At 41.1% G+C, this 26,759-nt stretch overlaps 1 protein-coding gene across 2 annotated transcripts in view; it reads left to right on the top strand.

The window, feature by feature from the left end:
- glra3 (glycine receptor, alpha 3) overlaps positions 1-26,759 on the top strand; it is a 59,335-nt gene that overhangs the window by 9,179 nt on the left and 23,397 nt on the right. For both annotated transcript variants that reach the window (XM_050045589.1, XM_050045587.1), the window contains exons 2-3: positions 12,606-12,736; positions 15,726-15,793. In XM_050045589.1, the coding sequence (XP_049901546.1) occupies positions 12,606-12,736; positions 15,726-15,793 (199 nt within the window). The remainder of the gene's footprint in view (positions 1-12,605; positions 12,737-15,725; positions 15,794-26,759) is intronic.

Below are 26,759 nucleotides of genomic sequence, written 5' to 3'. Positions count from 1 at the left end.
AGCTTGGACCTCCCGGACCAAAACATCAGTTTCCTCCTGGGAGAAGTTTGGCCATCTGACGCTGCTGCTCTCTTCTGCCATGGCGAATTGAGTAAACTCTTATTACGCCTTCGCACGGCACAGGAGAGGGGCTCATTTGATTGGTGTGATGTGTGTAAAACCCACTCCATGCCTTCTCTCCTCCCTTTTTCCGACTTGTGCAGGTAGGAGGGACGGAGGTGGGAAAGAGGAGTAGCTGCGCCAGCACGCACAGTGTGCCAAACTTGCAAAATCCACCTGGCCACACCTGGCGAAGTGCAGGTGTGCTGCGCCCCCGCCTCGCCCGGTCTGCGAAACTAGAGCCCTCTGTGTTTGTTGGACCTATCCACCACTGCTCCCACCTGCCCTACTAGGACTTTCACCACCTTAAATTATGTTCCTGTCTTGCTGTGTCTCCCCCTATAATAGCAACTGGCCAGGTATCATCATTTTCGTCAGTGTATGACGCCGCAAGTTACTGCCCAAGCGTGACACCCCAAAGTGAGAACAGGTTGGATTAAACTGTATTCCATTTATTTATTTATTTATTTATTTATTTTTTTGTTGCCTGTTCATCTTTAATATTAATATTTACTCTTTACTATTACTCTAATTGTAGGACTATTTGTTACACTTGCAGGGGCGTGGTGAGTGTGGGTGTCATAAGCTCTGCACTGCTGTCTGTCTCTTCCCCTTGCAGTGTGTACATGGTGAAACGAGTGCTTGAAATGTTGGTTAATATCATAAACAGTCTCATACTACCTTTTGGTGTTGTTTAAGGTGTTTGGGGTTTTGCTGCGGGCGGGGCTCAGTCCCTGTTCTTTTATGTACATTTAGCTTTGCAGAGTGGTGAGACAGCAGAGAATTGATGATGGCTGCACTCATTACATCGCTGTGCATGAAAGTTTTGCCAGTATAGACACCTGTGTGACAGCTGATGTAAAACTAAGGATTGGATTGGGCTCTATATGGCTCAATATTGCCGATCCCAATCACTTAAAAAACGCCTTGATCGGCCCCTATACCAATCTTTAAGATCAGACTGGGACATCCGTAGCCCTTTATTTGCATGACTTTTTTCTTCTTAAGGTTTAAGGTTTTATTAACAGGCCAAAGTCTGCCCGTGTGCCGCCAATTGAAAAGACCTGCAATAGTCAATCCACGAAAATAGCACCAGTAAAGGATTGTTGATGTTGTTTACTTACTTTTCTCTCTGGGAGTTAGCTTTCATCACAAATTAATCATGGCAATGCATATGCATCTACAATATCTTAAGGCCTCTCAGTGGAAACAGTCTTGTAGTGCTCCTCCTCCTGGTAGTCATGGCTTGGCCTCTGTCTGTGTGGCTGGAATCAGCGTGATCATGCTACCATCTGGGTTTCCCAGGGGGCATGTAGAAAGAAGCAAAAATGTCAGATGCTTTTATGTGTATGTTCTAAAGGCTTGTCTGTACCCTCTCTGAGAAGGTGATCAGCTGTTTGTACTTGGGTAGGCCAGTCTTCCTGTTTGAATGTTGAAAGCGCCCCATGAGAAACATTCTGCGATTGTGGTACATTATGCAGTGATACATTATGCAGTTTTGAATCTGGCCAGGCAGAACGGCCTGTGTTTGAGGTAACAGTGAAAGGGCCTGCAGCGGGTGATCACATATTCCAAATCTGGAGAGCAGCGGTTGGAGATTGTGGTTATTTCAGGGCACCAGCTGATGACTGTTTTCTCGCTGAGCACAGCTTTGTCATTTACAGAGCAGAGATAAATGACGAGTCAGTGGAAAATGCCCTGATTAAGTTATGTTTTCATAAAGCAGAACCCATACTTCCATTCATATTTAAAGCTGAACATCGGGACTGGGCCCAGTTTAGTTGTTGTTTCTGGCCTGAGATTAAAACATGAAAAGACATCATCCGGGCAGAGTGGATGTTGTTCTGCTAGGTCTTCCTCTATATCTCTTCAACAGTACATAAGAACACTTTCACCTCCAGAAGGCTTGAAATTGATTTTTGGTGTTTGGAGAGCCCGCCTGACACCGAAAGCAGCTCAGCGTTACTAAATAATTTGTAATCCTGCAATTGGATTCAGCTGCAGCAACAAGTGAGTTGAGACTGAGACACAGTGAGACCATCACTGTTGGCTTTGAGAACGGAGTTACAGCAGTTCAGAAACTAACAGCAATAGTATGAACAAGACACTGAATAGGCCATTTATTCTTTTATCTGTAGTACATTTCTTCAGAATACTATGGGGGAGTCACGGCGGGCTGGCTTGTCTCTCACTGGGTAAAACCTGTGTAACAGCAGCAACAGAAAGTTTGCTTAGTGGTCGGAGCGATCCAGAATCACAACCCCAGTGCTGAGGGTTTGCGATGGCTGAATTTGAGTTGCTACTGCTCACTCTCCTCCTGGTGAAGTTGTCCCTTATAGCGGCGTGGATTGAGGCAGAGGGACCGCGGGTTGTGCCAGCTAGCTAGTTCTTGTCCTGTTTGTGGTCTAATCTTATAAAGCGAGGATCTCTCTCTGCATATCTTGAGAACCGTTCACTGGATCTACTTCAGTCTTTGCGGGGGTATTGCTGGGGACCTGAGGATGTTGAATTTGGTGCAGCAAATTAATTTTGTTACGTGACAGGTGTAATATTAATTGAAGTTAAAGTTTGAATAACAATTGGCAAGCTCTCTGTGCGGTAGCAGTGGTGAGGCTTCAGGGCTATTTGCCCTATCTGGAAATTAATGCCTCTGCTAAGTGTATTTCACCGGTGTTTTTGATTGACAATAGCCGCGACTTTGGGTGTGTTTTTCAGGGGTTGATTAAGAGATTTGGGAGCCTCAGGAAAACGCCCTCTTGCTTCGCTTTTCAATCTTTATCTAACTGGGATTATTGGCGTTGGCAGTGGTAGAAGAAGGTAGCTCAAAACTTTTTTTTTTTCTGAGGTACAACTTTACTTAATTAACTATTAATACGGCACACAGCAAAAGTCTTGCATTCAAATTTTAACTTAAAGTGATGACTAAAAAGTGTAAAAAAGAAGTGGGGTTGTATGAGGTTCTTATCCACAGTCAGTGTATCATCTACAGTAGATGGCAGTTGGCATGCTCCCCATTTGGAGAAGCAGGCAGGAGTACCAACATGGAAGCTAAGCAATGTACTATTGTGGACTGGGGCACTGGCAAAGCATATTTTAGCTACTTCAAAAAGGCCCACCAACTAAAATCAATATCACTTTAAGTGGGCTCTTAAGAGAGCTTTGGTATTCCTACACATAGCGCAACTCTGACGTGCACCGTATTTCTGTATTATACAGTATATGTAAATGTATTTTATGTTATATATTATTATAAATTATATTATTATATATTATGAGTATTTTTCACTATTTTGACAATTTACACATCATAAACAATTAATCATAAAATAATTGTTGACGAAAATAATTGTTAGTTGGAGCCCAACACATATAATTGCATCAGTTTACACTAGTTATTAGTCTAACATCAGTTGGTAGAGACACATGCATGCTCATGTGCATGCAAGTTCACATTGATTCACTGCCCTGCTCTAATTTATGCAGAGAAGCATTCAGTGGTTTTCATAAATTATTGTCAGATTCATGCAGAGAAACACTTCTTAGACTGAAGTTCAGTCTAACCAGATAAAAGGATGTTGTGGACATTCCTGGAGACACACTGATATTTTTTTTATTCCTTTTATTCCTTTTTAATGACTCAAGGTCCTGTACTACATTTGGCTCACACTCATCCACATCTACAAACCATAACCCAGAATAATGAATTCTTGAACATTTGACTTTCCAGCATGCTTGTTGGCATGCTGATAGAGATAGGGTGTTACATAATGGTAGGGATACACCAAGGTCTTTCGGTATGGCCAGATGCAAAAGGCCTCTTCTCACTGTCTCTTCGTGTCGGCTTTATGGGGATGTTTTATTGCATAATCAGAGAGCTAGTTATAAATAATTCTGTCAGCACTTCAAACCAAACCTCTTCCTGACAGGGCTGGGCTTTTTAGTATCTTAGTTGCAGGGCGCCTACGATATGTTGTTTCATATGTTCAGATGAATGCTGATTCTGAATCCTCTGGGATTTTGTTTTGTGAGTCTGAGTCTGATGTTACTGTGTTACCTTATCACAATAAAATGTGGTCTTCCCTAAAAAGGAAACATCTGCAAGCTTTTCTCACGTAAGCCTATAGAGCCAGGCAAGGCTGTGCAAAATAAAACAAACTGACTTTAGTAATGTAGCTGTAGCTCAGTGAACACAGGGAGCCATTCAACATCGCCACTTTGCGCTCTTGCTTAATATCAGACAACTGTCAACTCGTTACAGTGTTCAGTCTGACATTGCATCCACTCCAACTGATTTCCCTAGGGAAGGGAGATTCAATTTTCCTTAACCAATCACTAATGTATCCGCCTAATTGAATGTCATTTTAAGTCCACACTGATGCGTAGCCATGCTAGCATACTGGTTTCAAGAATAGATTGGAGCGAAGCGAAGTAAAACCAATAATGATGTCGGCCGATGTTGAGAAGACATGCTGATTCGGATCAGCCTCGATAGCGGCAGTTATCTTGTCTGTACTGGTCACCAATGATGTTATTACTAATCATTAATTAGCCCCGTTTCCACCAAACACTTTCTGTATGGTACCTTTGGAACTAAAAGTAACCCCTCAGACATGGTACCTAGATCCTGGCGTTTCCACCACAAACAGTACTCTTTCATGTGGGTGGGGTTGTTGTCACTCACTGCTCCGTCCAGCACTCACTGTATTTCCTTATCACAGGTGACACAGATGGAAGTCTGCATCTTGTTTATCGTTCACAGAACAAAATAAAACAGGCTGCAGTGAGTCTCTCTCCATGGGATATTAAAAAATAGCTGGTTTGTGCATTTAGTCCTTCTAAGGCAAGCTCAGGGGTTTAGTGTTCCCATAACCCACAGGAATATGCTCTGCAACAGCGTTTTTTTTCTCCAAGTGAGGATTAGAATATATGCAGCTCACATACCTTCACAAAACAAATAGGTTAAACAAAAAAAACAGTAGATTGGCTTTCATAATTTTGACCCTCTTGCAGTTGAACCACAGTATTTTCCCAGTCGTATTGTTGTCACAAGTTCTTGATGACGCCTGTATAATTGCCAGGTCCAGTGTAGAAATTGAAATGCATCGATGTGGTGGTTAAGTGTGTGCGTCACATCCACGAATCAGTAGCTTGGTGGTTTACTCGGTGTAAATGGCTGAAGTCTTAGCATGAATGAAATATTATACTCACTTCAACCCTACGCTTTGAAACCACCAGTGATTTCATTATTATTGATTTAGTAGATAGTAGTAACCACAGCAGATTAAAACAGAAAAGAAATGCATTAAATAATTAATACATTAAACACATTAATACATTTAATTAATTCAGCTCTCCCCTTTAAATGGCCTCTGTGTGTGAGAGAGACAGTAGTTCTAGATTAAAAGCTCATCTATTATTGATAAGGATCGGATGTTATGCTGTGTCTCTCTACATTGCTTCCTATATTGTCCTCTCGTGTTTTAGAGGAGAGGAGTGTAGAAGAGAAAGGGGGCAGGAAGAGTAGCAGGAGAGGAGAGAGCAGAGGAAAACATGCGGAGAGGTAGCGCTACAGCAACCTAAGCAGCTTAGCAGCTGATTTAAGATGCTCTGAGCTGACAACTCTGCGTGAGTGTGACTGTTAACTGTGCCGTTTGAAGACAGAAACTGTTCCACGGAGAGGTGGAGGAAAATGGTTTGCATGGTAAGACTGACACATGGACTAATGAGACAAAGGCCTCTCATTTGATGGCTGTGTCTCTGAGCGTTATCTGTCGGCATAAACAACAGCATCAGTGAGGGTAAAGCCAGCAGACACTGAAAGTGGGGCTAATTAATTGTGATACATTGCGCGGTTGTCCTTGTAATACTCATATAAGCTATTGATATCAGAGACCAGTTACAGTTGCGTCAACGGGCAGCTCAAAACTTGAGATGGATTTTTTAAGCTAAAGTCATTTCTTTCATCTGTCTTTCTTAGAAAAATTATACCCCTTTTACACCTTGCATTAAAATGTGTTTTGGTTGATCAGATTGCAGTCGGACACTGCTTGACCACATGAAAGTACAGGTGTAGATGCCCCCAAAACACACCAAGGATGGATTGTGATCCAGTAGATGAAACCATTTAAGGGACATAGGTGGTCAGGGATGCATTGTGACAACATTGAACACAAATATAAATTTCATTCAATTTCTGTAACTACTTATCCTGTTGGGGGTCACAGGGGGCTGGAACCTATCCCAGCTGACATTGGGCGAAAGGCAGGGTACACCCTGGACAGGTCGCCAGGCTATCACAGGGCTGACACATAGAGACAGACAACCATTCATGCTCACATTCACACCTATGGACAATTTGGAGTCGACAATTAACCTGCATGTCTTTGGACTGTGGGAGGAGGCTGGAGTACCCGGAGAAGGCTCATGCTGACATGGGGGGAGCTTGCAGGCTCACAGGTTCACATTTTCAATCCACATATAAAAACTACTCAGGTGGAAACACAACTGTTCCAAACCACAAAGGTAGCAGAGGCTCCCCCTCACCTTACGCTGAAAAAAGTGGGACTCATGGTGCTCTGTCTGTCATCTGACGCTGGCACTGTATCCGTCATCTCCGTCATCTGTAAAGTTTTCTTCCTGTTGTGGGAGTTGTGTAGGAATACTTATCTCCAAGGTCAAGACAAGACCAAGTGTCTGCTTTCAATTTGGTCCAGTGAAAGTAGCGATCTGATCCCAATGTCGTTGCTGGAGACACATATTAATACCAGGTGTAAATGTGATCAGGTTAAATTCTATCCATATACAGTCTAAATATGAGACACATTTTAACGCAAGGTGGATTTTAACTGAGTTAAACATTTATTTTGTGAGCACAGAAAAAAACTATAAAAACAATAAAACCATAATCATAAAAATGTACAGGGTCTTTGTATCAGGTGGTTGCTTAGTTTAACTTTTGTCTAAAATTCACCAAAGCTGTATTCAGCTATAATCTCTGGTGTCTAAAAACTTCACAGCCTTTGCTCTTCTCTGTCCTGCTCATATTACAGACATGTCTGAGCTAGGGCCACCCATTGATTACCTTTTTTAAGCAATGACATCTGATACTTTATTTTCCTCTCAAATTAGCATGTGTAAGTTGTTTTTTAGACTCACTTGCTTTTTTTCTCATGTGTCACATTTGACATCATGGACAGTTGACAGGCTAGTACACAGTAGAAAGCAGCATGGAGGCCAGTGAAAATGTTAACTGAAATGGTTACTTCTATTTTTTATTATCTGTTCGTTTATTCTGTCTTTCTTTCAAACTCGGTGCTGACTAAATTTTGAATAATGTCCAAGCACTGCTAGGATGGAGACGGACAATATTTTGTAACCGCCCTTCATCGCATTGTGCCGGCAAAGGTGCTAAAATTAACATATCCACCCTGGTGTTGTGTTTCCATCACTGCTGATTAGTGCCGATAGATACCTATGACTACTGCAGTCATTTGACCTGGGAGTGAATGCCAGTTGTAACCTTTCCTAAAAGCCAGAAGTTGGCAGGTGTTAGTGTTATTTTTCCCAGTGGGAAACTTAAGGAACTTTTCCAGAACAAAACTTAAGTGCGTTAGAAATAATTCTGACATGAGGAACCAGGGTCTAAATTTAGTTCTGTGTCACAGCTTCTGGACCCACAAAAGTCTGAGCTGCATGGTATGACTGTCCAATTGCTGCAGGAGTTGCACGCTTGTGTCAGTATGACTATGACGTGTTGGTCGAGCACAAGTTTTGTTACTGCTACAACTTGCGCACAGCTTCATTCACATGGAGAGCAATTGCTGGTTCACACTAGTGATGTTTTAATGTGTACTGATAAATCAAAGTTGTGTAGATGACTACTAGACGGGTCTAAGAAGTGTGAAAAGGAAATTCTGTCTCAGACTGTTACCTGTTTTCCTTATCTACACAGTTCAATCAATCCAAAACACTTTATTTATCCCAGGCAAATTGCAGAGGCACGTAGAGTAAATTACACAATAGAGTAAATAAAAATGAAAGGAAGGCTGTGCACATTATAATGCAAGTATGATACATAAATGCAAAAATAACTTGTGAAAAATAATGATGCGATAATGTTCAAATCACGCTGTACTCATTGTTATAATGATGATATGAGAATGAAGATGATTATAAAGTGCAAAAATAGGCTGTACACGTTAATAATAATGATGAGATGCAGTGAAAGCATGAACAAAAGGGTAATTTTATTTTAAAATGCTTGTTAGTTCCTGAAATATTTGGTTGAAAATGAAGCTAGAGATCATTTTAAAATCTGGAATGTTCATTAGCTTTGGCCTGTGCTTATGATTGTAATCCAGAGCCAAATCTCAGCCCGGCTCTGTCATGACAGCATGATGAGTGGCGTGGCGCAGACACTACTTGAGCTGAGAGATGAGTCACCAAAAATCATTAGGAATCTAATAAATCAGATTTATAATTATAATGTTGCCATGAATGCTGCTAATATTTGCAGTGGAACTGAGCCAGCATCAACATCAGCAGACACCTCAGCAGTACCTGCATCCACTGCCAGGTAGAAACACTGTCGGGCTGTTGTCTCAGAGAGGGAAACACACACAGACACACACACACACACACACACACTTACATGATGCTGAGCATGACTCACACACTCCTAGCAGACACATCCACATCTTTAGGCAGACTCAGACAGACAGCACGCAGAGAATGTGTGTGGTGATGCAGCGACCAGAACGCAGCTCTACACTGGCCTCCCCGTGGCTCGCTTCTGTGTCAGAGCTCTCTCCGAGGGCAGGACCACGGATTGTATCACTCCCAAGCAAGACGGTGCTGAAGTCAGACATGACAATGAGAACAAATTTATGTCTGAATTTATATTTGATGATATATTTTTCCCTCTTATCACAACAGGGATTTGTTCTTCTGCTGTCTAATGTTTTTCTTGAGGGCCAGTGTCCTCAGCTCTGAGGGCATATATGAGATATCAAGCTTGACTTATTTGGATCTACCGCCCACCTCCACTCCTTTGCTTGTAGCTGAACTCTGCTCGACTTTCTCCTGTTTCCAAGTCACTGTATCCCTCCTCCAGCTGTCTCTCTGCTCTCTGTCCCTCCTCGCCTCCCAAAGCTCATTGGAAATGAATGAGATCTGGTCCCTTTGTCTCTTGCTGTCACCGCCAGAGTGAGTGCATGTTTAGAAAAGGTTACAGGATAAATATATTATGCTAATTTTCAGGTTCATATTTGTATTAAAATATGTTTACATATTTTAATATGTTAACATATTTTAATGTCAAACATATATTTTATCATTCTGTGTGCCTGAATGTAGCTATATTGTCCCTATATACATTGAAACGTTAACATTTAGGCGCCTGCCTCTTTAAGCACCACTTGCTGAGAAAGCCCAGTTTGCTCTGATTGGTCGGTGTTTCCAGTCTTCCACATCTATGCTATTGCCGTCATTGCAGCCTGGGAACCACGTTTAAGCTGCACTTTACTCCCAACACTCCCACTTACTTTACTACTGGTGGTGAAGGATTACATGTTCATAGACCCGGTTTGTTGACAACAGTGTAACTTTAAACACACTGCCAGCTCTCCAGTAGCGATTGTGTGCTAATGGAGGCACATTGAAGCCAGCTGAGCTTGTTGCAAATAAAGTTACCCACATCCAACCTACTGTCATGATTTAACTGGGTTCAAATGAGGCTTCAGAGACTAAACATTCCCAGTTGGCAGCGCATGTCAATAGCCCCTTTTACACTGCCAGATTTTCCACAAATGTTGGGCTGTTTTGCTGGCAAGCTGCGAGCGTTTAGACACACAGAGCCGGATTGGCGAGTTGATCCGAGGTGCCCAATTTTCCACCTCAGAGGGGCAAACATATTGGCGGAACCTTTTTGGTTTAAAAAGGAGGCGGCCTTCCGCAACAAGAGGGGCTGTTGATAACTTGTGGGAGCAGCTGTTGATGACGCCGCACGTGCGAGCCACTGGCGGTGGACTAACAGGAAACAGCTGATAGCAGGAATTAGTAGCAAGAGGGAAACACAAACCTGGCAGACACTGTAAAGATGAGCAACTGGGGAGACAAGGAATTGCGCGCCCTCCTTGCCCTCGCAAACGAAGAGGCCATTAACCGTCAGATAACGGGGACGGTGAAGGACGGGCCAATTTATGAGAGAATCGCAGAAGGACTGACCAGCCGCAGCTTCCCTCCAACGTCACTGTTTACGTCACACACTGAGTTAGACATTTTGTTACTTGCTCACTCCCCCCATTGCCCCGAAAAAAGGCGCATTCTGTATGAACAAAAGTAGGCAGGTGGCATTTTGCTGCACTCCCCGATTTTGTTTATATACTGCCAATGCTGAAAGAAGACTGATTGGGCTTTCCTGCAAATTTGCACCATTCCTATTTAAAAAGGGCTACTGTGACATCAGAGAGATGGTAGACTCTTTTGTCGGACAGATGTTAAATTTTGGTTGGAATGAAAATTAATTTGATGATAATTTAAATGTCTATCAACGTTTTACTTGTGTGGACGTTAACATTATGACGCTTTGCAAACACTGAGGTTTTGTTCTCCATACCTTATGACTAATTCTACTTCAAGATTACATTTGCATGAGATGTTTGGCAGACGTTTCGATTGCAGTTATTGAACACACAACTTAAAACCTACAAAATATCAAGGTCATCAGTTGTCAGTATTGTGTTTCAAATTGACATTGGCATTAGAGTTTGTGCTGACACTGAATTTTGGTCATCTGACATCACAACCTAAATTCAAACAACTATCAATGTCTAATGGTGGCCAGTTGTGTTCACAGTCTTTTTCAGTGTTACATAACTTACTCCAACATTCTTCCAGCATGTGGGCCTATAATTGAAGCTAGCTGCATTAGCCACAAAACATGCTAATGTCAACTTCATCAGGCTAACCTGCAAAATAAACAGTAAAATAGGATTGCCAGCTCTCGTGCCTGTGTTGTGCAACACAAACTTTCACCTTCAGTCTCACGCTGCCCAAATAAGTCTCACACCAAAATAGATGTTACCTGACCTGGGCATTCAGGGCTGTAGCCCTCTGAATTTTTTTTTTTAGCCCCAAATAATTCTCCACTGTGTATGGTTAATTGCCACTGAAGAAGACGGCAGTGTTGTAATCATGTTTCTTCAGTGCAATGGAGGCAAGACAGGACCAGGAAGATATATGGAAATACTTGTCTTACTGGGTGACAAGGTCTGTCAATTCTTAGACCTGTGAGCCGGTACTGCAGCACACTTTTTTTGACACTGCATCTTCATATTTTTGGATGATGGGAGCACATGAAGACTTCTGGTTCTTGCAGCCAACAAAAGATCAAGTAGCATGTTTTGCTCGTACCGTTACCAGGTCTGTGATATCGAGCGACCCACAATGGCAGATGGTCATTTAGCTGGAGGTGGAAGGTACAGCAGCTCCACAGGACGTCATATCAGGCATCAGATCTGACTAGCTCATTGCTGCATACATTTTCTGATAGATGGAGCAAGAGAAAAAGAGAAAAGATTGTTTTTGCTCACACACTGGGGGCTCTAGACACACCGGGGACGCTTTATTGTCGAAAAGCCAAGAAAAGCTGCATTTTGCATAATATGTCCTCTTTAAATGAAATCAAACTCATGGTAAACGCTGTTATTCTGTGCTCAGGATTGTGTAAGGTTACTCCCTGCTGGGGTAAATGGTCACTGCTTCCAAATCCCAAATTAAAGGTCCTGTAACTACACTTGGATGTGCTGCTGAATAGGGTGTGTGTGTGTTTGTGTGTGTGTGTGTGTGTGTGTGTGTGTGTGTGTGTGTGTTGTGTGTGCGCTCACATGCAGTATGACCCATGCAGTGAGCAGAGCTATTTTGGGAAATGTTCCCTCTTGTNTGCTACGGTAGAGCAAAGAATTTTCCAACATTTTGTGGAGGAGTTTATGCTACGGTAGAGCAGGGTTATATAAAATTGGACATTGCTCCACAACTGATAGCTTCCTTCATTTTAGATTTTTCCCCAATCCCTTAGAGGTCAGAACTATAAAAATTTGGACTTAATGTGAAAGCAACATGCAAATTGACTTTGCTACTCAAGTCAATCCACTGATTGCTCCAACTGTATTGATTTAATTAAAATACTGTCATTGCAAATTAAGTGTGACTGAGCAAAGAGTGACTGTCTGGACCATTTCAAATTCAGAGTTCTTACTTTCCAAAATCATTGGACTCCTTGGTCGGAAATTCTGGATTTAAAAGTTGTCTTGTGTAAATTTAATCCACAGGGTGTTTATGAATCTGACGTTTTGAATAACAAACATCAAAGCTGTCATAAACAGTCAATAACTCGACTCACTATGGCGCTTTACATCAAGTGACAAGGAGAGTAGCAAAATACACATCCTGCTGTGAAAGCCTCACAGATGTTGACTTGTATTATCTGTGTTTTGTTTCTGTGACAGCGTGGGTCAGTGTAAGGAGGTGGACAATGCTGCGAGGGCACGGCAGGTCCCAATGTCTCCCTCTGATTTTCTCGACAAACTGATGGGCAGGACATCTGGGTACGATGCCAGGATAAGACCAAACTTTAAAGGTATCAACAAAACTATCTATGTGTCTGTTTGTGTTTTTCCACAGGAACAAACAGGGAAAAGTGGACTTCCCCTGTGAGGCACTGTTCACAATAACATGGATAAATTGTGCAACAGCAAAATTTAGTTTAAAAGGAACAATGAACTCCAGAATAAAAAAAAAAGTATTTTTCCACTTTCCTGTAGTGCTATTTATCAATCTGGATTTTTTTGTTGTGAGTTGCAGAGTGTTGGAGACATCACCTGTAGAGATGTTTGCCTTCAATCAATCAATCAATTTTATTTATAAAGCCCAATATCACAAATCACAATTTGCCTCAGAGGGCTTTACAGCATACGACATCCCTCTGTCCTTAGGACCCTCACAGCAGATAAGGAAAAACTCCCCAAAAAAACCCTTTAACGGGGAAAGTCCGTCCAGTATAATGGAGCTAGATGGCACTCAGCTTGTGATGCTCAAAGTGCCAAAAAATACATTTGAAAAATGATCAGCAATGTCTGTTTCCAGAAATCATGATCCAGTTACTCAAGATAATCCACAGACTTTGTTGTGAGCAGTTTCATGGAGGATCTATTTTCTGTCAACCCAAGTACACCTGCAAACTGCATTACCACGCAGGACAAAGTGTGCATCTACTGCTAGATTACCTAGTGCTACTGAGCTAGCTAATTGTATTCATGATTTTTGGGGGTAAAACTTTTCTTTGTCTTTCACAATATCCCTAACTGAGAACAGACATGGTAACATGTTAGATTTGTCAGGCACAGCTCCTCATACCATGACTGGTACTGTGCACAGAATCAGGTACCTTACAAACTGGAAATTTTGTCCAGTCCAGTTGCTCAAATGTAACAGTTCTAAGTAAGTAAGATCAGTAAGATAAGTAAGAACTCCTTTATTGTGCATTGACAGGTTTTAGATAATCTTTTGGTTATGGTAGCAATCCTTGCTGGCATTGTCAATATTTCTTAGGTGGCTTCATATTAAAGTGAATGTAAAGAGCCTTTATATTACAATACATTGTAAAGCACATCAACCAAATAACTACTTTATCCTTCCTGAATAGATATAATAGCGTATTGTGGGGACACCATCAAGTGGCAACCACTGAGGCTAAAAATGAAACCAACATGGAAATGTCAAAAACAGCAATTCCTCGAATGGCCACTTGAGGTTGGCTTCAAGAGTGAGTCAGTCCCCATAGACCCCTGTGTTAAAATGCGAAACTTTAAAGCAGTAGTACTAGTACACAAAACAGCCTTGGTCTCCATAGCTTATTTCCATGTTTCTGACAACTGTACGTGGGGTGAATTTTTATATAACTCACCCATTAAAATGTTATGAAGACTTAAATTTCTGTATAACTGAGGGCATGACGTCTTTGACTGACAGGTGGATGCCATCTGTTGACAAGTTACTACCATGGCTAGAACATTGGTTAGGTCATGTAAGCATGGCGTATGCCCCAGATGAACCCCAGAGTATAGGCGTAGTAGCCATAATTAACACTTTTTCAGTGTGTTTTTAGTTTATGAAAGTTAATTGTAACGTCTTGGTCACCTAAAAAAAGTCTTGTTAAGTGTTTAGTTGTACAGAGAGACCCTCTAAGAAATCGATAAATTCCTTCAAGCCTGTTTTTCGGTAGCAACAAAAGTGAATATACAGCACTGTACAATCATTTACATGTGTTAAGAAGTTAACAATGTGTATAATTGTGGCACAGAAATCCGTGAAGAAACGTTTTGGGTACACTAAATTATGTGCTGCTGCACCTAAATGAAAAAGTTGGTGCACCAGTGCAACCAGTCCTCACATAGTCTGAATATGTAGGTTAGATTAACTGAAAGCTCTTAGCTGAATTTGTTGTTCTATCTTTAGGCCTTGATTTAGCAAATGCAGGCTTGAGTTACAAGCTCATTTTGGTGTCTTTTTGCAAATTTGGCAATTTGAAATGTAAAACCCTGAAACAGTCCAGTGGAGTATGGAGCAGGATTAATTTGTTGTTAGGTGGAGTTAGGGTGGGATCAATAATGCCAATAACACAAGCTCCTTTCACTCCTTTAAAAGCAGCGGTTTCCTTACGGGTCAGCAGCAGTCCAGGTCGTCTCTTACGTTATACCGAAAGGTGTTGCTAATATTTTCCTCCTCTAAATACAAATGATTCCATATAATGCCTCCAATACACCTGCACCAATAACTGTGGCCTCAAACATGACACCTTCAGGACACCTGAGTTTCTTGTGTAATTAGTCTGTGCAGAATGTCTTGCTGCCAGCAGAGGTTTATCTATTTACTTTGCCTGAGCCCAGTGGTGCAATTGAAGATTGAAGGCATCGACACCCGATGATGCATGTGTAAATACTCAGCACTTGTGTGTAAATGTGTTGTGCATCCCCAAAGGCTGTGCTACATCGTTTTATATTGCTAAAGGCCAGACGTACAGGCAGAAAACAGCCTTGACATATTGAAGCAACTTGTTAGTCCCTCTTTTAAATATTTAATGTTCCTTTTTTAAATATTTATTGTGTAGCATGATCAGAACTTAATTTCCTTCCGCAGAAAGTTGAAAACATCTCCTTAACCTTTCTGTTGACATGACCCTAGATTGGGAAAAAGGCCAGTGGGACTCAGAGAGGACATCAAAGGAATGTTTAGTGACAACTGGCCAATTTATGTCAGTCATTCAGTCATTGTTTACAAGTCAAGACCTCAGTGGCATCTTCCAGAACTGAGACTGAATTAATCATCTACCTTTTTCAAAGGGTTTTGCCCCTCATGCAAAATCCATCCCTGTTATTCACTGCAACGCCCAAAGTTGAGTGCAGTCATTCTGTTTCACCTTTTGTACCAATTAATATGTTTACGATGCATATTTTTGTGTGAAGCTTAATAATATGGCTGCATGTGTTATTTCCCTTTAAGACAATCACACTACATTTATATTTATATCATATTTGTGTGCTGTAATCATTCTACCTCTCTCTCTGCAGGTCCTCCAGTCAACGTCTCCTGTAACATTTTCATCAACAGCTTCGGCTCCATTGCTGAAACCACCATGGTGAGTAACAAAGGTGCCGCATGAAGCTGCATTAAATTTGCATAAAGGTTAAATTAGCATGGAGGCACAGACAAAGTTTTTTTTACATAAACCTTGTTTCATCAAAAGTAGAGCCAACATGGTGGTGACTACAGCACTAATTCCCAGAGAACTTTATTTTACCAGGGGTTTAACGGTACATAGATCTGGATCAGTATATCGATTCAGTGAGCAATGATCCAATCTCATTAATGCAAAGCAAAAACATTGATATGTATTGTCATCTTTAGTATGTGCCTTAATTTTGAAATTCCCATGGCAGGTCTGTGCTATCATGTCAGTCCAAGTCCAGTTATACCCTTTAGACCATTGAGAATATGACCAGGATTAAAGGAAAGAAGAAGAAGATATACATTATGAAATTTATTTTTTAACTCTGTTGTCATATACACACAGACCTGAAATACACACACATGCACAAACAGGACCTGTACATGCATTAAATGGAGAGAGGTCATAGTGAGGGGTCTGCCCATGGACAGGCACCCCATGCAATTGGGGTGTGGAGCCTTGCTCAAGGGCAACTTGGCTGTGCCCAGGGGGCAAACTGGCATCTGTAAAGCTACCAGTTCACACTCCATATTTGGTCTGGACGGGGGCTTGTACCAGTGACCCACCGGTTCCCAACCCAGGTCCCTGTGGACTGCCACTCCATGTTTTTTAGATTAAAATTATTCTGGATTGAGAATATTCACCCTTACTTACACTGACTCTCAGAATCACTGATTCTTTGCTATTAATTAATAACTGCATTAGAGGTAGTGGTTCTGAGGCAGCATTGGAATGATTAGTATTATTATTGACCAATTAACAGTTTTTATTTGTTCATTTTTTAATTTAGGATATGGTCAGGTCTTATTAGCACCTAGCAGAGGGGCAAGAGGAAGAGAGTAAAGCTCCAAACTGTGGCCAGACATGATGACACACTGACAAGTAGAGATAATGACAGAGGGAGGCAGACAGAGATAGAAATCAGAGGAGACAGACAAGCAGACATGAATAGCAGCGCAGTGGAGACATTTAGTGACTTTGACAGCAAATACTCTAAAGTGGCGTGAAGTCAGTCCAGGCCCCACACGAGCTGCTTTGTGCATCCATATTATGCGCGCGCACACACACACACACACACACACACACACACACACACACACACACACACACACACACGTAAACAGACCAGAATGAAGATTTTTAAGGGCTTTGTGTAATGTTGCAGTTCGATTAGTAAAAAAGCTTTCAGGAGCAGGAGAAAAAGCATTTTATCAGTTTTCTTGACCTGTGAAAGTCACTCTATCTCCTTTAGGATTTCAGAGAGCTGCAGAGCTGTCCCGACCTGTTAGGAGTCCCTTGACCGGGGGCAAACGATAACAGACACAAGCGTAGAAATTTCAGTATGTGTGGAAATCCTGCAGAATGCACTTCAAAGATACTGGTGGCTTAAAGGGAGCTGAGAGCCCTTCCAGGATGTAACCCATCCATACTGACTGTCAACAAGGACAGAAAGCTAGCCAAGATCTGGGTCCCTTTATTGAAGCTCTGTTTATTTCCTCTTGAAACACCATTATATTGCATATCAATAATTTCCCCACCACCAAACATAATTAAGATACGTTGGATTTGTCAGTGTTGTAAAAAACATGCAGCCATTAATATCACAGCTCAGTGCAAAGATAAAGATGCTTTTCTAAATAAATTGCAGAATAAAAAACAGACTGCCTAAACATATTATTTCCAGGGGAAGCAGGCTTTGAAATTTTGTGTATTATTATACATATTTAGTTTAGATACACTCTTATTTCTGCCATTCCAGCTGTACACACAGGCTGAGTAATGGCACCTATTTTTTTAATCTTTTGCTTGGTCCAGTTTAGTGCTAGCTGGACTAGTTGCCGTTGTAAACAGTGACTTAATTTGGGAACATTCAGCAACTAGACTGCAGATATCAGATGGTTTTCCATAAACCACCATCAGTGACTGGAAGGACGGTATACCAAGCTGGATCTAGGGTTGGGTACCATTCACATTTGAACAGATGCCAGTACCTATGCTGGTTCCCGGACTTTGGTACTGGTAACCTATGGTACTTTTTTTTTGTGGTACTTTACTCTTTCTGTAATGACAAAAAAGTACATTTTAAAGACGCTGCTGTCAACAAGTGATTCTGCTCCTCTTTTCTATTCTAATCACAAGAAGAGCTTAGTGTGTCTTTCTCTCTGGCTGTTAACTTGTGTGTGTGTATATGTCTGCTCATCTCTATCTATCCCTGTTTTTACACAACTGACAAATATGTGGAATAAGTGCATAATTAAAGAACACAATCACAAGTAGCAGTGATACTAGGCTATTTATAAGATTACATTGCCCAGCGTTCTCACCCACATGTGCTCTTCAGTACTGAAATTTGGCACTAATTGATTAAACGTGAGCTGGTACTTGGTAGTACCAATGTACTTGGGTCAGTGCCCTTGAAAGTATGGAGTTCCATACCCAGCCCAACTAAAATCACATGTAAGGACTTGTAAAATTACTTTCTAGTGTCTCTTCATGTAGATGGCTATGTCATAAGGAACGAAATAAGCAAAATCTCTCGACATGACTGCTAACGACACTTAACCAGTTTAACTGTCCACAAACTGAGTGAACCACCCAATCATGGGACGCTGATTTTTCCATGTCATGTAGGAAATGCCAATTTCTTTGCCATAGAAATCCAGGATTTCAAGGAAAAGTGTTTTATGCCCCTGTTACTGCTCCCATACAGCTAACTGTGGCTCACGTTAGCCCGTTGCCAAAGAGTAACATGAAGCACCTTAGCCCAGTGTTGGAGGCAGAGCCCCATTTATTCCTATGAAAATTGCTCAGTGACGCAAGAAGCAAAAAATGTTCAACTGCCACACATAAAATTACCCAGATGATCCTAATCAGCAAAGTCTTTTTGGGCTTGATGGCATCACGTGACGGACACAGAAGTTGTAATTCCACTGTTTGGCCACTATGAAAATTGGCTTCAAAGCCTGGCACACTTCCTGGCAGCCTGCAGTAGCCCAGCTAGAGCCACCTCACTAGCATTAGCTAAGCCTGCTTTCATCATCATCATCATCATCATCATCATCATCATCATCATCATGTCTTTAACGGTCAACATTAAAAAAATTTGCCAAGAGTGAGAGTCATTACAAAAACACATCAAGTGCTTGTGTAATATCATACCGACTGGCTGGTCTCACACATAGCTACTGTTTCACACATTGTGGCGCAAATTTCCAAATAGTCGTTATTTGGATAAACTGATCACATATTGGAAATTTAAATGTTTATTTTCTAGTCTGAAAAACTATTAAAACTTAATAACAGCTTTTCTTTTTAGTTTCAGAGCAGCTGTTTGGCAGGTAAAACATAATAAAGTTGGCAACGCTTAGCAAAGTTAATGTATTTCCTGTCTAAAACAGAGGTAAGCGCACAAAATCATGCAGAGCAGAAGCGCCCTGGTTCAGGCTTAGAATAAGGTGAATACCTGTAAAGACAACCCTGAGGGTATTGTTGTGCTTTAAGTCTATTTTCATCTGTTTTACACTCATGATTACAGTGATTGTGTGTTAGGCTCTGAGTCCTGTAAAAACACATGTGACCTACACTCAATACTGCGCCTGATTGCATCCTGTGTGGACACAGACGGAGCTGCTAATGTGCCGCTCATGCCTCATGTGAAAACATGTTGTTTGTCTTGTTGGCCCAAAGCCAGAAATAGTTGATACTGGCAGCTAATCCCAAAATGGGTGCTATCAGCTCCAAAACTGTTTGACACCATTGATTGATCAAATTGAAGTATGTATTTCTGTGTATCTGTAAGTCAGTAATGATTGAACACATTTGTGATGCTTGGCTACACCGTGACACCACTTCACTTTCTGCACGTCCTGTATAATTAGCTAACAGAGCAGAACTGGTTGTGATCAGTGAAGCCTCCTCTAAAGATGGATGGATGGACGAGTGGATGGATGATTGAAGCGACAAGGTCTAAGTGCTTCCTGCACCACTGGGAGTTGTTCTGTCGGATATGCCATTTGTAACTGTGTGTGTGTGCGTGTTGGTGTGTTTGCCTGCCAAGCAAGAACTGTCATGAGTCATTTCAAAATTTACAATATTGCTTTCGTTTGACTTATTATTTATCGGACTCAAATAAATTTTTCATGACAGTCGGCCTATGTGTGCTTGTTCACACAACAATGAGCCGGCTTTGTGTGATTTATTTTTGAGTCCATCCGTAGTACATACAGGAAATTATGTTTATTACCCTTTTTATTTGTTCATTTTTTAACTTAGATTTAAACTCTTGTGACAGGCTGTTCCAGATGTGAACACCACAGACATGTAAAGCTGCCTGTGCACAGATCCTGCCCACCGTCCAGGGAACAGCTAACAGGCTAGTGTCGGAGGAAGGGAAGCCTGTGTCATACCTTACAAACACATTAGGCATGTGTCAAAGGTCCGATCCCGCTGAGTGATTTGGAAAGTGAGAGCGGGATCTAAAAGTCAGACAGCCAATGAAGGGACTAAAAGCAGTGAGTTTGGGGACTGTGCAGAGTGAGGGGTCAGAGCAAATGCAGAGGTTGTGAGACACAGTTCATACCGAGAGCTGTGGAGAGAGGGGCACTGAGAGATGCATATATACATGGGCCATATGTCACATTAGGATTAAGACCTTTCTCTCTTCTCACCATCTGTCTTTTCATCTCCCCACTCCTCTTTTCCTTACAAACAAGAGAGTGCAGTGAAATAACCTCAACACATGAAAAACAGACTTCAAATATGTTTCACTGGCATGACAGGAAGTATAACTGTAGCTGAATATGATTTAAGCCAACACACGTGTTATTAACGGCTTGGATGTAGATAATGGATGCATGGATAGACTGATAAATGCTGTCTTATACAGCTTTTTATGTCATGAACAGCTTGAACTGTTGCTGTCAGCATGAAATATTACTGTTAATGATACTAATTAGAGGAAGAAGATTTGCTATAAGTAGTAATCTTGGTTTCTGTCATGATTTTGTGGCTGTAACAAACTACCTGCTACAACATGGAGGATTTTTGTTTCTTGTGTCTGTTTATTTGTTGACTTGACTGCCTCTGAAAACTATTGAGGTCATTCAAGGATGTGATGTAATGCCTACTTGCCCTCAGGTGGCTGATACTTGTTTGACTTCCATCCCGCTGCGTGGCACTTTACATGACCCCCTCTTTACCCTTTTAAAAAATGAAAAGTGTAACGTCCCTGAGGTCTGCCATGCTGCCAAAACTATATCCGCTGAACACACAGAGCCCAGTTCTCACTGAGGTGTTCCACCAGAGCATGTTATAATGGGAGCGATGAAGCTCTCTGAAGATTTATTTTGGAGAAATTAAAACATTATGTGAATGGATCTTGTGGTATAGTAAAGTTAAATCACTTAAATTCATATTAAAGGAGCAGTGGTTCCCAACTGGTCTTGCCATGGGGTCCAGATTACTCCCTACACATTAGTTCAAGGTCAGTTAATATATTCAGCATCATACTTGCTTTTGGCCATGTTGTCGAGTAAGTAGCTGTCTCTGTCAAGTAGCTATCCATTAGTCACTTGCTCTACAGCAGGAAATAGCACTTCAAAATAAGAGCTCTGTGCCGGGATGTCGCTTTCCTTCAAAATAAAGTGTGTTTTTTACAAACTTGACATGTTTGTGAGTCACTTGCAGACCATTTAGAATTGGGGTGGCTAAGCTGGCAACTAGCAGCTAACGGTGCTAACTCAATAAAGAGCGCCAACAATGGCAACAGTACGAACAGAGATAATGGAGCTAACCAGGGGGGAACTGGAGGGTGGGAGCTGCACTTCTGCAACGATGCCGTCCCAATATCAGCGGTAATTGCCGTATGAGCACAGTACGGAGTGGCATCAGTGAGCTAACCAGTGGGATACACTCAGCAGGACTCACGCTGTGTTCATGCTACCAACGGCACAGCAACAGGCTACAAGTAGTTTAGGCTACAAACTGATACCCGTCGCTTGTTGCACCTGACAGGCATGAGGCGCTACACATCAAAGTTGAGCCGGCCTAAATTTTTCAGAGCGTTTCAATGAGGCGATTAAGTGTCAGCCATTCTTTTGTTTTCGTTTCTAATAATCTTTAATAATCCAGTCTTTTTATCTTTGCACCTCTTGTCTACACTTTGGCTATCTTTAATGATTTTTTAAAATTGTAAATCATTTAGTAATTAATATCCTTCGTTATGTTTTATATTTTATTGCTCTGTAAAGCACTTCGAATTGCGTTGATGTATGAAATGTGCAAGAAACGCTGTCTTGCTTTGCCTTTGTTTGTTTTTTAGCTTAGTTAGCGCACACTAGGCTAGCTTTATGTGCATAGCGGTGCACACAGGGATGCAATGGGGTGGTGTAATGTGATTTAAAATGGGGCTCAAACACTGATCAAAAGCAGAGATTTTTTTTTTAACTAATACAAACTTAAGATGACATTCAGTTAGGTGCATTGTGGCAAGTAGCAGAGGCACACAAGCCCTCAGCACATTACCGAGTGCTTGAGCAACACTTTTATGGCGCCTCAGCGATAATGTAGCTGGTCATGCTGTTGCATTGTCACACCATCATGCACTAACAAGCATGTGCAGCCGGACCATCTACCACAACAATTATCAGAGAAGCTTTTACAGCATTCACAGAGAGAGCGTGACTTCACTCTCTGCTTAGTATGCCATTACTCCGCTATATCTTTACAAAGCCAATAGTGGTCTGCTGCTATATTAATGCTCTGAATGTTGCATAGAGCTCCTTTAATCCCTCTTGTTTTTCAGAAGTTAGCTCTAACACCTATCAGAAGGAACATATATGGAGCGTGCCTTGCAGTGGTCTTAAACACAATATGCCCTTTTTAAAAAGATTTTTTTTTCAGAGAACAGTTATGATGGTAATGCGACCATTTATAATGCTGTTGTTTTGTGACACTGTTTCACCTCCTTTGTTTTACCATTACATCACCAAAAGAGAGGAGAAAAATAAACAGGAGGAGAGATTCAGAGTTTATTTTTGAATGCCCTAATGTCACACACACAGTACACACACACACACACACACACACACACACACACACAAAGGGCTTAGAGCCAGGTTGGTTCACTCTGGTCTGTACACGCTATCTATGTTAAACAGATTTACTACTGTTAGACTCTTTTTTTTTTCATTTGTTCACTCAATCTCTCCATCCCTCTTAATCCACTCTCTCTCTGTGTGCGAGCAGTGTTTAGTTGATCTGAGTACAGGGAAACATGATAATACCACAGGTTTGTCCTCATAAAAACCATTTCAAGTCCAAACCTGTGGTACAACAATTTGGCTGTTTTGTTGTTAGCAGTGCACCTGTATCCTGAATGCTTGTGTTTGTCTTTATAAAGTTGCAATATTTATTTATTTATTTATTTATTTATGTGGCCACCTCTGGGCAGTGGAACAAATACAGCACTGACATATTAGCATCTTACAAAGTTTATTTGGCAAACTTTTACAGTTTCAGAGCAAAACAGATATTCATTATGCATTTGCATTTCTGGCCAAGTCCACATTAATTTTACTTCTGCTTCAGTCTCACCTAACTCCTCAGAGAAAGATATGTTTCTTTAGCTCTTTGATGCCCTGCTGCTGTAACAGCTATGCACTTACATTTTCTGTTTACTGTTTGGTGTTTGGCAGGTATAGCGTACAATGGATTTTTCCATGTTTTTTCTCTGAAAGCAGCTGCTGCAGCTGAACATTTGAGTTAACGAGAGTTTCTGAGTTGTGAAACCAAGACAAAGAGTTACAGGAAACTAAAAAAGTCTGTAGAGTTGAGAGAAACTCCAGCGTCAGATAAGAATTCTCTGTAGGCTCGTCGCCATAAGCAGCACCTCTCACCTAACACGTTCAGTCAGACAATCATTTAATCCATTGTTGATATAAAAACATTAATTAGTGCAGCTTTAGAGTGGACAGTTCACCCCAAAATTTAAAAATACATTATTTTTCCTCCTCCCTGCAGTGCTTCTTATCAGTCTGTGTAGATAGTTTTGATGTGAGTTGCAGAGTGTTGGAGATATCAGCCTTAGAGATGTCTGACTTCTCTCTAATATAATGGAACTAGATGGCACTCAGCTTGTGGTGCTCAGAGTGCCAAAAAATACATTTAAAAAAATCAACAGCAATGTCTCTTTCCAGAAATCATGACCAGGTTACTTACGATAATCCACAGACCTTGTTGTGGGCAGTTTCATGTCAAAAACAATATTTTTTCTACCAAACTACATCTGCAAACCTTATCACTGCACATAAGGAAGCATAAATCAAGTTCAAAGTTCATTAGCTAGCTCAGTGATACTGCACGCTTCCTTCTGTGCTGATATGGTTGCAGGTGTATTTTAGCAGACAGAAAATAGTATCTTATTTTTATTTATTTAACCAGGAAGTCACATTGAGATTGAAAATCTCTGTTATAAGAGAAACCTGACCAAGGTAGCAGCCAATCAAAACACATTTAAAATGCAGTACAAAAAAAAAACAAACAAAAAAAAAACTCCACAATAAAACAACAACTATTCAAACACAGTGGCCTCTCAAGAAAAACAAGCACATCACCACATTCAAATGATGCCATGGATGAATATAAGTGTTTCTAACTTTAGATCTTTTTGAAGATTGTTCCATGTCCAAGGTGCAGAGTAGGAAAATACAGTTTTCCCCAGATCTGTTAAAGCCTGGGGTACTTTAAAAAGCAACCACTTGGAGGAGCTAACAAACCTGAAACTGTTACCACCGGGGTCTTTGGATTATATTGGGTAACCGGGTCATGATTTCTGGAAAAATCTATTCAAGAGAGAGCAGACATCTCTTCGGTGAATACCTCCAACATTCTGCAACTATATAGCTAAGAGGAAAAATGTGTATTTTTGATTTCTGGGTGAACGTTAAGTTTCATAATCAGATATGGACAAAGACACAGTCAAAGCTCAGTTTCAAGGTGGAAAATGTATTTAAACATGTTATTGTTTATAAGTGTAATTATGAGTAATGGCCACCAATGGCGTGGGATGGTTTTGGTCATTCTAGTCTGTACATGCCGTTCATGCTGTTGTTTTGTATACTCTCCTTTGACTTGAATGACTGATTGAATGCCTTCTAAATCCAGCTGCTTTTGACTTTCATTTAATACACTGTTTTCTAATTATCCAGATGGTTATGTAGTACAATCAGGGTTGGAAATTAGCACCACTCACCAGCCAAATGCTGATAAAATATGCAAGTGGCTGCTGGATTTGCTTCAGTCACCAGCCAAAAAGCAAAATTAATATCCAACCCTGACTACAATACATGTTTTAAAACAGTTGAAACCAGTGCATAGTTTGCAGTTGGTGCATCAGGATAGTGCTTTGCTGGCAGACTAGTTGAAGACACCAGATAGACAACGGATTGGGTCTTTAACATTTGGTGCCCAGACGCTGTGGTAATCAAGCAACCACCAGAGAAAAACTGTGACTGAATAGCTGAAATGAAGGCCTCTCAACCTGCCAGCAGAGATCTCATCTGTAGGTAGAGACGTCCAGGATAACCTCAGGCAGGCAGTGAATCACTGTACAGTGAATTGTATTTCCAGCTCTGATTAGGTTTCTGCATCAGTGAACACTAAGAGGCTAATGAATCTGCTACATGATTCCTAGGCAGTGATTATAATGACATGTTTGTTCTCTTCAGTTTGACAAATATGGCGTGTAAAAGCTAATTAAAAATAAAGCATAAAGAGTATAAACAGGTAGCTGTAATAGTACATGTGTAAATGTTAGTTGTTACACTGATTCTCAGGGGGAGTTTTGATAAGTGCAGAGAAGCAGCTCATGAAATAAAAATTGCACGTTTGACTCAAATAGGCCAAAAGCATCGACAAAAGTTAGTATTACTGTCACACCTAAATCAGACATACCCCTTTTTAATTTCATTAGCCGCATCTGTGTTCACCGTGCGATGGCTGTGGCTCTGTTGGAAGTGTAGTCAAGTGGAAGAGTAGTGATGTCACTTCCAGTCAGTGAGCATAGTGAGCAGATATGCTCACTGCCTTTTACAGTGCATTCTGGGAATTTTCTAGGGAGCTGAACTTGCAGTGCAATGGAGTGATACTGGCATCAGGACACTCAGTTCACTATCGAGGTACCAGTTTGAGACGCTCCGTGTTCCCCCCCGATGCTTATGCTGCTTTTATTCTCACGGACCATTTAAATCATTAGAGAAATAAATAAATGGCCTACATTTTCATCCAAGCGTCTCCCGCTCCACAGAAGTAACCTCGGACCATATGATATCACTCCTGATTTATGCATGGCCACCCCCCTCCCCCACCTAAGCTAGGCTTATCTCCTCTTATTGTTTATAATTCCCACGTACATAACCCTCATTTAACAGGTTAAAGCAGCTGGAGGACAGACAGACCACCAGACTGAACTGCTGTTCAATGTACTGTGATCAAATATAACTCCAGATGGTTTCTTTAATAGCATTTAAGTTTAATTCACTTTAGTTTAGTTTAGAAAACTTAATTGTCCTCAAAGAGGCAATGTGTAGTACAGCACATACACATCACAAAAACACTACATAGAACAAACAGCAACACAGCTGTCCCAGCACCCGTAGTCTAAGCAGCCCAACCATATGCCAAAATCGTCAGTACAAATTGTAGCGACCCCCAGACAGGACAATGGTGAAGCGTATTGATGTTATTAAAAGTCTTTACTATGCAGTCACATTATTTGAACGCCATTGTTAGCCTTTCCTTCTGAAACACCACACAAGAGCTTGTTCTTTACAAGAAAGAAGAGCTTGATAATGCAGAGCAAAAGTTGTATCTCTCCCCT

Source organism: Epinephelus moara, chromosome 5 (genome assembly GCF_006386435.1).
Source record: "Epinephelus moara isolate mb chromosome 5, YSFRI_EMoa_1.0, whole genome shotgun sequence".
Lineage (NCBI taxonomy): Eukaryota > Metazoa > Chordata > Actinopteri > Perciformes > Serranidae > Epinephelus > Epinephelus moara.
The sequence above is the reverse complement of the archived record's forward strand: the minus strand, read 5'-3'. Positions and strand labels throughout refer to the sequence as shown.